This window comes from Dipodomys ordii, unplaced genomic scaffold (genome assembly GCF_000151885.1).
Source record: "Dipodomys ordii isolate 6190 unplaced genomic scaffold, Dord_2.0 Scaffold150, whole genome shotgun sequence".
NCBI lineage: Eukaryota > Metazoa > Chordata > Mammalia > Rodentia > Heteromyidae > Dipodomys > Dipodomys ordii.
This window is the reverse complement of record NW_012267366.1, coordinates 4,208,043-4,220,320: the sequence shown is the minus strand read 5'-3', so window position 1 is coordinate 4,220,320 and position 12,278 is coordinate 4,208,043. Positions and strand designations below refer to the sequence as shown.

At 39.7% G+C, this 12,278-nt stretch overlaps 1 protein-coding gene across 2 annotated transcripts in view; it reads left to right on the top strand.

The window, feature by feature from the left end:
* Pir (pirin (iron-binding nuclear protein)) overlaps positions 1–12,278 on the top strand; it is a 72,082-nt gene that overhangs the window by 9,965 nt on the left and 49,839 nt on the right. For both annotated transcript variants that reach the window (XM_013032123.1, XM_013032121.1), the window contains exon 4: positions 9,945–10,028. In XM_013032123.1, the coding sequence (XP_012887577.1) occupies positions 9,945–10,028 (84 nt within the window). The remainder of the gene's footprint in view (positions 1–9,944; positions 10,029–12,278) is intronic.

Sequence of the window (12,278 nt, the reverse complement as noted above, 5' to 3'; positions counted from 1 at the left end):
CCTCCTCCTTTGTTTCCCCTTCCCATCCAATCCTCCCCCCCAACCCTTCCCCCCCCCCCAAAGTTGTAAAGCTCGTTTTCGACATAACGACTTGTACATCTCATTGTTTCAATGGGTCCACCTGTATCCCTATTTAAACCATTTGTTTTTTCCCTTCCCCTCCACAAATTATACCGACATCAAATACAGTGAAAGCAGTGGTTATACCGTGGGGGAGGGACATACAAAGCAACAAAGAAATAATCTTGTAAATGTGTTAGAAACAATCGCATGAAAGAAATAAACATTTGAATACATATCTTAGGGTTCATTCCCTAACATCACCTTATCTGACCTTTTCTGCTTGACTCATACATATACTAGTTATTGCAAACAAGGGAAACCATGGGACCTATGTTTCTTTGGGCCCGGCTTACTTCACTTAATATAATTTTTTCCAAGTCTTTCCATTTCCTAACAAATGGGACACCTTTTAAAACTTGATTATTATATGGTTAGCATTTCCCCAGTGTTGTTCAAATAGCTAATTTTAATGGTATTATTATGCATCTGCTATGACGATTGTATCAGTTGACATCACTGTTTTTCTTCAACTTCATCAATATTTATGTAACATTAAATCATTGCCCTTTACAAGTGAAAAATAAAACTATTACAGTTTTAGTTTATTTCTCTTATATGATCAAGGGTTTTGTGTGTGTGTGTATGTGTGTGTGTGTGTGTATGCCTGTCAACATCACTGTTAAATGATAGCATCGAGGTTTTCCAAGTTCTAATACTAAGAGCCCTATATTGTTGGCCAGCCAAAATGGTTTACCTAAAATGCTGTTAGGGTTCAACCCATCCTGACTGCTTCACAGACGCAGCTCATGATGGTCTCGTCCAGTGGGTTCTTAGTCAGGTTGAGAAGGAAGTTTCCAAGTTTTCTCTACAAGCCTCAGCAGGTTGTTTAGTTTTCATCAGCAGAACAAAAACGATGTTGTTTCCAAGGGTGTGCCAAGCAGAAAAGCCACACTCACAATTACTGGTTGGTAGCCAGCAGCATTTGCAGGCACTGCCTGAACAATGTCCTGGAGAGGAAGGGAATGGCCCTAGTGATTCACACCTCAAATGTTTGACCCAATTCAGACCTCCCATCTCCTACCCAGCCTGCTGCTTTTAGCTTCCTGTGCATCAAGGTTAGATCAAAGCTGAAACAAGTAGTTTGATTCAATTCAGTGTGCCTATTCCTTTCCTTTCCTTTCCATTCCATTCCTTTTTTTGTCAGTCGTGGGGCCTGAACTCTGGGCCTGGGCACTGTTCCTGAGCTTCTTTTGCGCAAGGCTAGCACTCTACCACTTGGGCCACAGTGCCACTTGTGGCTTTTTCTGCTTCTGTGGTGCTGAGGAATGGAACCCAGGGTCTCATGCATGCAAGGCAAGCACTCTACCACTGAGCCACCTTCCCAGCCCCATGGTAGCTGATCTCTTGATGACTAGATCACAATCTACTCCTCAGGAAGTCCATAAGCACAAATATTGTGCAAATTCTAGAAAAAAATTGATTTACCAGTGGATCTATTCACATAGCATACACCTGGTTGGATGAAGCCAGATTGCAGAAAAAAACAGCATACAACCTTTGGGTCAGCAGAGGGCTCTCTTAAGCAACAATCATTCTATCTACCTATTTTCTCCACTGAGTGCACACAACAGCATTGTATATGGGAAATTTTTGTCATCATAGATATTGGTACATCATTCCTTTGAAGCCTCTTCACTATAACATGGAGGATAAAAGGATGGAAAGGAGCACTTTTTCTAGTTTCACAGGGAGTGGGTGGTGCCAGTTAAGCCAGAAGAACCAGCAGTAACTTGTTTAAGAAAAGATTCTCCTAAAGGTTGAATTCAGATCTGGGAAAGATCATGCTAAACCCTAGGGTTCTAAAAGCCCATTGGAAGGTTCTCAGGGTGTTTGTAACTCAGTCTGTCTGAGTAGTCCGGTTTGTGAATACAGTTGTCACTGAAGCTTGTGTATGTATGTCAGAAATGTTGATCAGAATGAAAGGGAACTGGGTAAATTTTGGAGACTTTGGAGAACTGGAACAACAGAAAAATATGAAAGCAAAATAAGTCCGTTGTTCTTTTCATGGTAGCTAGATGTTAGTGTATAGAATTCACTCTTCAATATTTATCCCAATGAAGGACCCCCATGAGCACTTCATTTCAGGAGCCTGTAGCTCTGGGTCTCCTCAGTGGATCTATTTCTTTCAGAAATTATGAGGTCTCTTTTCAGCTTCGTATACAGCAACACTAGGGCTTTATTTGTGTGAGATAATCAATCCAGCCAAAGCTATAGACATTGGCCAAATCTTTTGGTTATCTCTGTGAAACCCCTCCAGTCAAGGCCTTTGTAACTTCTGTGAGATTTCTCCTCTTCCGAGGCAGCCTCTGTGCTGTGTGGTATCAACATTTGTGAGGCAACATGGGAGGATGAGAAGCTTCCTTTTTTTGTTTTGTTTTGTTTTGTTTTTGCTGGTTCCAGGCCTTGAATTCAGGGCCTGGTCACTGTCCCTGGGCCTCTTTGTGATCAGTTATCACTCTACCACTTGAGCTACAGTGCTACTTCTGGCTTTTTGTGAGTAGTTTGAGATAAATCTCATGGACTTTTCCTGCTCGGGCTGGCTTCAAACGTGATCCCCCGATCTCAGCCTCCTAAGTAGCTAGGATTACAGGCATGAGCCATTGGCACCGGCTGAAAATAGTTTTATTCTCACAGACAGAAAATATTGATTTAGGTCCTTGCTCTGCTATTATTTAGAATATAATCTTAATCATATCGGGTCATAATGTCACCATCAATAATAGAATGCCATATATTCAGGATCAGATGCTTTGCAAATGCTGACAAGTTATGCGAATATAAGACTTATTTTTTTCATTCATTCATTGAACAAATCTCCAGTGCCTCTTGTGTGCTGATCATTGGACATATGAGCCAAAAATCCCGTGCCTTCAGAGGTCATATATGATCTTACATATGATAGTCAATAAATCAATAACCAAATAATTGTATAATTTAGTGTGCCATGTTGAGAAAGCTAGAAAGAAGAACCCAGAGTAGGAAGATAGAGAATAATGCACTTGGACTTGTCCATTGGCTGAACACCTGACCTGTGTACCTTTTAAGTAGGTCATGGGGCTTGAACTCTTGGCCTGGGTGCTGTCCCTCAGCTCTTCAGCTCAAGGCTAGCGCTCTACCACTTGAGCCACTTCCTGTTTTCTGGTGGTTCATTGGAGATAAGAGTCCCATGGACTTTCCTGCCCAGGCTGGCTTTGAACCACAATCCTCAGATCTCAGCCTCCTGAGTAGCTAGGATTACAGGCATAAGGGCTCTCAGCTCTGCGTACTTTTTTTTTTAAGCTACCTTTTGGTACTTGTGAAGGTGCCTATGTGGGGTTAGGATCGATCAATTCAATTTAGTGGAGTGATTTTCAGGTTCCTAAGTGATTGCTTAAGTCATTAAAATGTTTTGGTAAAATAACGGGTCCTTGAGGACCTGTTACAGCTTCCATTATGCAATATGTTCCTTTCTGGCATTTCTCATCGTCCATGAGCTCAACTCATGTTTCTGTTTTGTTTTTCTATTTTTTTTCTACTCAGCTACCAATAGGGGGAAAAAAGGTCACCATTTTAGGCAATTAAAAGAAAGGCAAACATATTTTCCCCTATAATATAAATGTTTTTCTTTAAAGGACAAGTGTATCTTATTACCAAACATTGGATGCGGTCCTCCATACTCTTCTTTCTGAACACCCAGACTGAAGGAAGAAACCCAACTATATTTTCTCTTGTGTTGTTATTTTTCAAGATTAATTTCTAGTTCCTTGAGGTACAACCGACCTAAATTTCACATAGCAAGTGACACTTTTCTCTTATTACTGCTGTGAGTTTATGTCTTTCTCCCTCCAAACAACAGCACACATGGAAATATGAACTGACAAGGAAGCAAAAATATTTAGTAAAGACTGATAGAGAGGACCAGAAGAGGAAAGAAGAAAGCAGAACCAAAAAGTAGATTGAAGTGTCTTGAGAAAACACCTGGTTCGGATTACAAATTTCTTCCTTAATTAGATACACAAGACTCTTGAGCTTAAACATAACACTCACAATTCATCAACCACCCATGGCAATTCTCCAGGTGTTTGAGATTATGCAATGCCCTAAAAAAAATCATCTGGATTGTGTCATCTCTCAGCAGTACTTACTGTGTTGAGTGCTTTTTGAAAGATCTTCCACAGACATGAATTCACACACAAGCTCTCAGTCTAGCATTTACAGCACTTAGTAAAAATATAAATAAAATAAACGATTATAGTGTCAGTGGTTCCCTTGGGTCCTGAGACTTCTACTTTGATTAATAAAAGGTAGGAATTATGCACTTAGTACAACTTCATTGACCAGACTTCTCTAATTGAGATTTTATAATGTTTAGGATGGGAGAAATGATGTTTACTTTTCTGTTACTGGGGGGGGGGGAAAGGAGGTCCACAATGGGAAAGTAGAGCAAAAGGGGGGGCTGTCTTCTTGATCTCTGGGAACAGTTTGAAATTTCTCTATAAAATCAGATTTGAAAGAAAACCTTCTCTTGGTTTCCACTTATTTTTTTTTATTTAAATGAGGCATGCTTGTCACCTTGTATTTCTTAAGTTGCCTGACATGTTTTTGATGACTAGTAACTTGAAAGCCCTTTGACTTGGATAATTGAAGATATTCAGGGATGGAAATGCATATAATTTGGAATGGACTCCTTTGAAAACCCAAAGGGGAACTCGGTCCCGACAGATTGGAAATTGCCTTTCTTACATAATTATTTTAATTAAAAATCCATGTGTAGCAGGAGCAGGAAAGTGATTCTAGACACTGCTAATTATAGTGTGGCTATTTTTTTAAATTACACTTTCTATGTGCCCCTTTAAAGTTTTAAGCTTTGTATTGGATCCTAAGTGCTTTATTTCTATTCTGACCATAACTATCCTCAATAAAATTACTTCCTTTTTACTACCTGTCTTTCCCAAGAGATTATAAGCTTTATGAAGACTTTTTTTTTTTTTTGTCGGTCATGGGGCTTGAACTCTGGGCTTGAGCACTGTCCCTCAGCTCTTCAGCTCAAAGCAAGTGCGCTACTGCTTGAACCACAGCGCCACTTCCAGTTTTCTGGTGGTTTATTGGAGATAAGAGTCTCATGGATTTTCCTGCCTGGGCTGGCTTTGAACCATGATCCTCAGATCTCAGCCTCCTGAGTAGCTAAGATTACAGGCGTGAGTCACCAGCGCCCAGCTATAAAGACTTTTTTGTTTTTAATCACCCAGTGTGGTACTTAGGACATTGTAGGACCTTGATGAATATTTGTTCAGCAATTTTATAAGATGATATTGTTGATGCAACTATCTTCTAATTATTTTACATTATTATAATAGGGTTTATATCTTTGAATTGATTAGTTATTGTTTGTTTATTTATCATTACTTATTATTTGATCATTATGATTATTTTCCCCAAACACTAATACATAGAAAAATAAGACACATTGCCATTTAATTAGTTATAAAATAACCTTTTGAATTCTCATATAAAGACTAGTTCTATTTTTTCCCCCAGTACTAGGGGTTGAATTCAGGACCTTGAGCTTGCTAAACAAGCACTCTACCATTTGAGCTACTTCACTAGCCTTTTTGTGTTGATTTGCTTTTGAGATAGAGTGTTGCTTTATTCTTGGGCTGGCCAAAACTGCAGTCCTTTTATTTGTGCTTTTCTGTGTTGTTGGGATAATAGGCACATGCTACTGCATCCAGCCATTGGTTGAGATGGAGTCTCACAAAATCTTTTTACTCAGATTGGCCTCTAATTGAGAGTCTGTAATCTCTGCCTCCCAAGTACCTTGAATTACAGGCTTGGGTCACCACACTTGGCTAATTCTAACTTTTTTTAATTTGTTAAATTTTTAATAAGTTTTTATTGTAAAAATACTGTACAGAGGTGTTACAATTACATGGGCAAGATAATGAGTACATTTCTTATCAAGCATTGTTGCCTCCTCCTTTGTTTCCCCTTCCCATCCCTTCCCATCTCCATGCCCCCCCCACCAAAGTTGTAAAGTTCGTTTTTCTCTAGTTAAACCATTTGTTTTTTTTCCCTTCCCCTTCACAAATTATACCAACATCGAATACAGTGAAAACAGGGATTATTTCTTATCAAGCATTGTTGCCTCCTCCTTTGATTTTCCCCTACCATTCCTTCCTTCCACAACTACATCCCCCCCCCCCCGCCTAAGTTGTAAAGTTCATTGTTCAACAGTGTCTTGTACATCTCATTGTTACAATGGGTCAGCCTGTATCCCTATTTAAACATTTTGTTTTTTCCCTTCCCCTCCCCAAATTAGACTGACATCAAATACAGTGAAAACAGGGGTTATACAATGGGGGAGGAACATAAAAAAGCAACTTCAGGATAAAGCAAAAGCAGGTACAATCTGGCTTGGATATAGTTGAAGGATTCTTCTGTAGAGGAGAAAATGATTATGGGTGCAAAATCGTATCTAATATATATGCTAAGAACTTCATATTTTCTCTTATATCTGGGACATACTTTTTTTCCTTTTTAATTAAAAAAATTATCGTAAAGGTGCTATATAGAGTGGTTCCAGCTATGTAAGACAGGTACTGAGCACATTTCCTTTTGAACAGTGTCATCCCCTCCTTCATTCTCTCCCAATCCCCCTTCACCATCTCCCTTCACCCCAAGTTGTATAGTTCATTTCCAACATAGTGTCTAGTGTATGTCGCCGCTTAATTGCTTCACCCTGGCCCCACCTTTTCTGTGCTTCCTCTCCTGTCCCCAAATCTGATAGACTTATATACAAGACAAAGGGTACAGAAATCTTACTCTTTTATGGTTTAGAGAGTTGTGATTTAGGGAATTTGAAAAAGTTGTTAATTTAGGAAGCTGATAAAAAGCGTTGTACATTCTTTTAAAATAATTACTGATTTAAAATGTTACATTTAATTTAATGTATTTTAGTGAAAATTAAGCTTGGCTGCCTAATAATAGATGTTGGGATCTTAATCATAGATTGTATTTTCTGGTTCACTCACTTAATGTTGCATTAAATTCTGAAGTAAAAGCTCTTAAGATTAAGAAAGATAGGCACATTCAACTTTAAAGAAAACATTGTGATAGCCGAAGTATGCAAAAAATTCATCCAATAATGAAAACATTAGAAATTGGCACCCTTATGCTTAAGGTGAAGAGCCACACGTGGTTTGGAGATAAACATCGTTTTGTATATGCCTCTCAGAACTGTTTAGGCTGATTGATAATTCTTGTAGAGGTTACAGATAAATTTTGCAAACTTATACAAAACTGAAAGAAACCTGAATAGATTGAATAAAGAAAGGTTCTTATCCGGATGCACAAGCATTTTAAGCTTCTAGTGGCAAATTACATATTTCACATAATAAGCTCATGATCTCAATGAGGTAATTAAACTTTCTGTGATTTGGTATTTCTTTCTTCTTTCTTTTCTTCCTTTTTTTTTTGTCGGACTTGGCGCTTGAACTCAAGGCTTAGGTGCTGTCCTAAGGTTTTTTGCTCAGAGCTACCACTCTACCACTTCCAGTTTTCTGGTGGTTAATTGGAAATGAATCTTGTGCACTTTCCTGCCCTGGCTGGCTTCAGACCCCGATCCTCAGATCTCAGCCTCTTGAGTAGCTAGGATTACAGGTGCAAGCCATCACTGCCTGGCTCAGATTTGATGTTTCTTTTATTCTTGTCTTCTCTGATAATCATAATAGTCTTAAATGTTGAGTCACTTGATTTTTCCTCTGAGAGGATGGATTTTTCCTCTGCATTTTAAAGTTTTCTACTCATTTCTACCATCACTAACTGCCCACTTTCAGTTTCATTTATGCGGACCATACTGTCAAAAAGCGGTTTCTCTAAAGAAAGAAAATTTTCTACAATCTGTGCTCTCCATTATGGTAGCCATTAGTTACATGGGGCTACTGAATCCCCTAAATATGCTTGATGTGTGGCTGGGGACTACTGGTGTCGCTCATGCCTATAATCCTGGCTTCTCAGGAGGCTGAGATTCAAGGATTGTGGTTTAAAGCTACCGTGGGCAGGAAAGTCTATGAGACTGTTATCTCCAATTAACAACCAAAACTCAAAAGTGGAGCTATGGCTCAAGTGGTAGAGTGCTAGCCTTGAGCAAAAAAAAAAAAAAAAACACTCAGGGACAGTGCCCAGGCCATGAGTTCAAACCCCAAGACTGACATAAAAAAATGTGGTTGATGCACCTGAGAAGCTGAAGTTAACTTCTATTTAATTTTAATTAAAACTTGAGCAGATTCATATGGCTAGTGTCCAGTGGATTGGACAGCATGAAACTTCATTCAGTTTTAGATTTAGTATGGACATACATTTGGAAAAGTTGACTTTAATTTCTATGAATTCATCTGCCATATATCATCAACATGCCTCCAGCCTAGCATTTTACTGATTACTTTGGAGTCTTGAGAATATTTTCTGCCTCTTCTGGCTTTGTATCATGATCCTATGGACCTCAGTTTCCTAAGTAGTTTGAGCCACCAGCATCAAGTTGTATTTGTCTTTTTGTAGTTGCATTATTTCATTTAACACATGTCCTCTAGCTTTATTCATGCTCATAACAATGGCAAGATATACTGCTTAAAAAAAAAAAGACATCTAAGCCAGGTACTGGTGGCTCATGCCTATAATCCTAGCTACTCAGGAGACTGGGATATGTTTGATGCCAACCCAGGCAGGAAAATCCATAAGAGTCATCTCCAATAGACTACTTAGAAAAAGCCAGAAATGGTTCTGCATCTCAAATGTTCCTGAGCACAATGAGGCTCAGGAACAGCACCCAGGTTCTGAGTTCAAGCCCTAGGACTGGCAAATAAAAGACATAGTGTAGCTTTTGTTACTAGCGCATCTATAAATGTGTGTGAAGGCTGGGAAGGTGGCTCAGTGGTAGAGCGCTTGCCTTGCATGCATGAGGCCCTGGGCTCAATTCCTCAGCACCACATAAGCAGAAAAAGCCGGAAGTTTCACTGTGGCTCAAGGGGTAGAGTGCTAGCCTTGAGCCGAAGAGCTGAGGGACAGTGCCCAGGCCCAGAGTTCAAGCCCCACAACCGATAAAAAGAAAAAATGTGTGTGTACAGGTATCTCTGTTGTATGCTGACTTTTAGGTGTTTGGGTTTTTTTTGAGAAAACTCCATACTAATTTCCATGGTGGCTATATTAATTTACATTCCCATCACGGTGTATAAGGATTCTTTTTCCTCTATGTCCTCATAAATATTTGTTGTATTTGACTTTTTGATAAGATTCATCCTAACAAGAGTGAGGGGATTATTACATTACTTTTTTTTGGGGGGGGGCTCGGTTGGGAGGGGGAGGTCAGTCATGTCTCTGAGCTCTTTTGCTCAAGGCTAGCACTCTACCACTTTGAACCACAGCTCCAGTCACAGTTTTCTGGTGGTTCATTGGAGATGAGTTTTACAGGACTTTCCTGCTAGGGCTGGCTTTGAACTACGATCCTCAGATGTCAGTTTCCTAAGTAGCTAGGATTACAGCTGTGAGCTGCCAGCACTCAGCTACAGTGTCGTTTTGATTTGCATTTATCTGAGATTAGTGAGGTTAGCATTTATTCCTGCAATTATTAGTCATTTGTTTGCCTGTTTTTTTGGGAAAAAAATGTCTGTTTCTGTCTTTTGCCTATTTTGGCAAAGCAACCTGAAATGAAAGAAAATATGTCACAAACCATGAAAAGAGGTCATACTCAAATTCAAAGAAATACATATAAATCTTCAGTTTAAAAATCCTAAATAATCTGAGTGTATGGACAAAGGGCCAACTTTTTCTTGGTTTGTTTTGTAAAGGTATCTTACCTTCTGGAAGGAGGGAGTATGGCCCACGAAGACTTCTGTGGACATGTTGGTAAAATGAACCCAGGAGACCTACAGGTATGGCCTTGGGCAGGGAAAGGTTGATGAGTTAGTAGTCTTTGGGTGTGTGTGCTTGACCCCATTCATTTCTAGTGCATTCACCCTTTCCCCCCTCTATATTATATCTTTGACTTCTCCTTTCTGTGGAATTTTGTACTCAGCCTGGAAATTGGTTCAGGCCACGTGTACTCCTCATCTTTCTTGCTTTCTATGACATTTCTATCATTGCTTAGCTTCCACCTATTTTTTCCTATCTTTCTTATATTTCTTAAAACAATGATCACAAATGACTTTCCCACCTCTTTATTTTTCTACTCAGTCCCTTAGCATGCCTCCTTCTCTTATTTCTTTTTTTTTTTGTGCATGCTAGTCCTGGGGCTTGAACTCAGGGTCTGAGTGCTGACCCTGGTGCTGTTCCTCCCTGGTACTCAAGGATAGTGCTCTACCACTTGAGTCACAGCTCCACATCTGGCTTTTTGGTAGTCAATTGGAGATAATAGTCTTGTGATCTCTCCTGTCCAGGCTGGCTTTGAACCTCCATCCTCAAATCTCAGCCCCCTGAGTCACTAGGCATGAGCCACTGGCACTCAACTAGCACTCTTCCTCTAAACCTTTCCTGAAACTGTCCAGGTAATGACCATTTTTGATTTCCCAATTGCCAAATTCAGGGACTATTTCAGTCTTAATCTTTCTAGCCCTCTCAGCTACATTTAAGCTAATTAACTACTTATTATCTTGCACCCAGGAGGCTGAGGCAGGAGGATTTTGAGTTAGAGGCCGGCCTGGCTGCATAACAAACCCTATTTCAAAACACACAACAAACAAAAATTCACTCACATTTGATTAGGACAATGAAGGTTTAAATATTGTTCAGTTTTTGTAGCATTATATGTGATGTTTTTGAGATAACTATTATTTTTACATCATGTTTTAAATGAAGAGATAGTGATTTAAAAAAATAAAAAGATACCCGTGACTTTGGAATTAGTAAATGGTAAGGATGAAAAGATAATCCTACTTCCACCCCCAAATTGAATTTATAGGTCATTTTAAGACAGGCATTCATAAACTGTATTGTATCTACAAGGTTAACTAGACATTGACAATACAGAGTGACAAACTGTTAATGAAACCAAACAATGCTTTAAAATGTCAGAATGTGTTTGAGGAACACAGGACAGAAAAACCATAGACCCAGACTTCGACATTCGAAGGTTTAATCAACCTTATTGAATGAAATGAGCCATCGATTTATATTTCATGAAGGAAAGAAACCTCTAAAAATCTGTAGTAGTTTTCTTTTAGGTTCTTGACTCCGCTCCTTTTTCGCATGCTGCTGCAGCCTTTGGGTGGATCCTTTCCCCTTTCCTCTTCTCCTAGTCAGTTCTTACTGTCTCTGGGTCTCAACTTTAGATCACCTGATGCAAGGTGACTTGGTCCCTTCAGTGCCATCATAGAATCCTTTGCAGCCGTCATAGCACCAAGTACAATGGAATGCCAGTAACTCCTTGGTACAATTTTTCCATTCGCAAGTTTTCTCTCCACAAGGGCAGGCTAGAAGATGATGTGGATAGCTTGCTTCCTAGCCCCCTTGCCAACTTCTGAGTTCAGATGGTGACAGGTTCCATGTGCGTACAGGATCCCCATCTCCAGATCCGCTCCCCTCCCTGACGATTCTCTTTCTCCAGTCCAAGTACTAAGCACCTGGATGTGCCTGGCATTTAACATCTCTATGGGAACTTTTTGAATTGGAATCAAAAATGCGTTCTCTTCTGTGCGATCATTTCCAAATGTATCTCCAGGGTTCCCAGTGGGACTAGACCTCAGGTGTCCACAGCTGTAAACTGCTCATTAACACAGCCGTCTTTGGCTTTCTTCCTTGCCTATCTCATTTTCCCCACTCACTCACTTTTGCTTTCTGAATCCCATTCCAAACAAAGTACCATCAATAGGTCTTTACTTGAGGATCTTCTGTGGGCGAACTCAAGCTAAGTTGGAAATGTTTCTATCATATCCGACCCTTCATCCCCAGATTTGGAGGTTAGTATCTGGAGCTAGCCCCTAATATGCTCAAAAATTAAAAAAAAAGATAAACACTTGAAAGCTCATCTTAACAGTGAAGGTAGCAACTATGTCTCTAAGCTGAGAGGGCTTCATTACTGGAATTAAGCAACCAGAGGCCTAAGTCATTCAGGTACAGTGTGGCGGATGCTGAGAGCTTCCACATGTGTATTTAGATCTACACATGTATGCTCCAGCTGTTGGGCA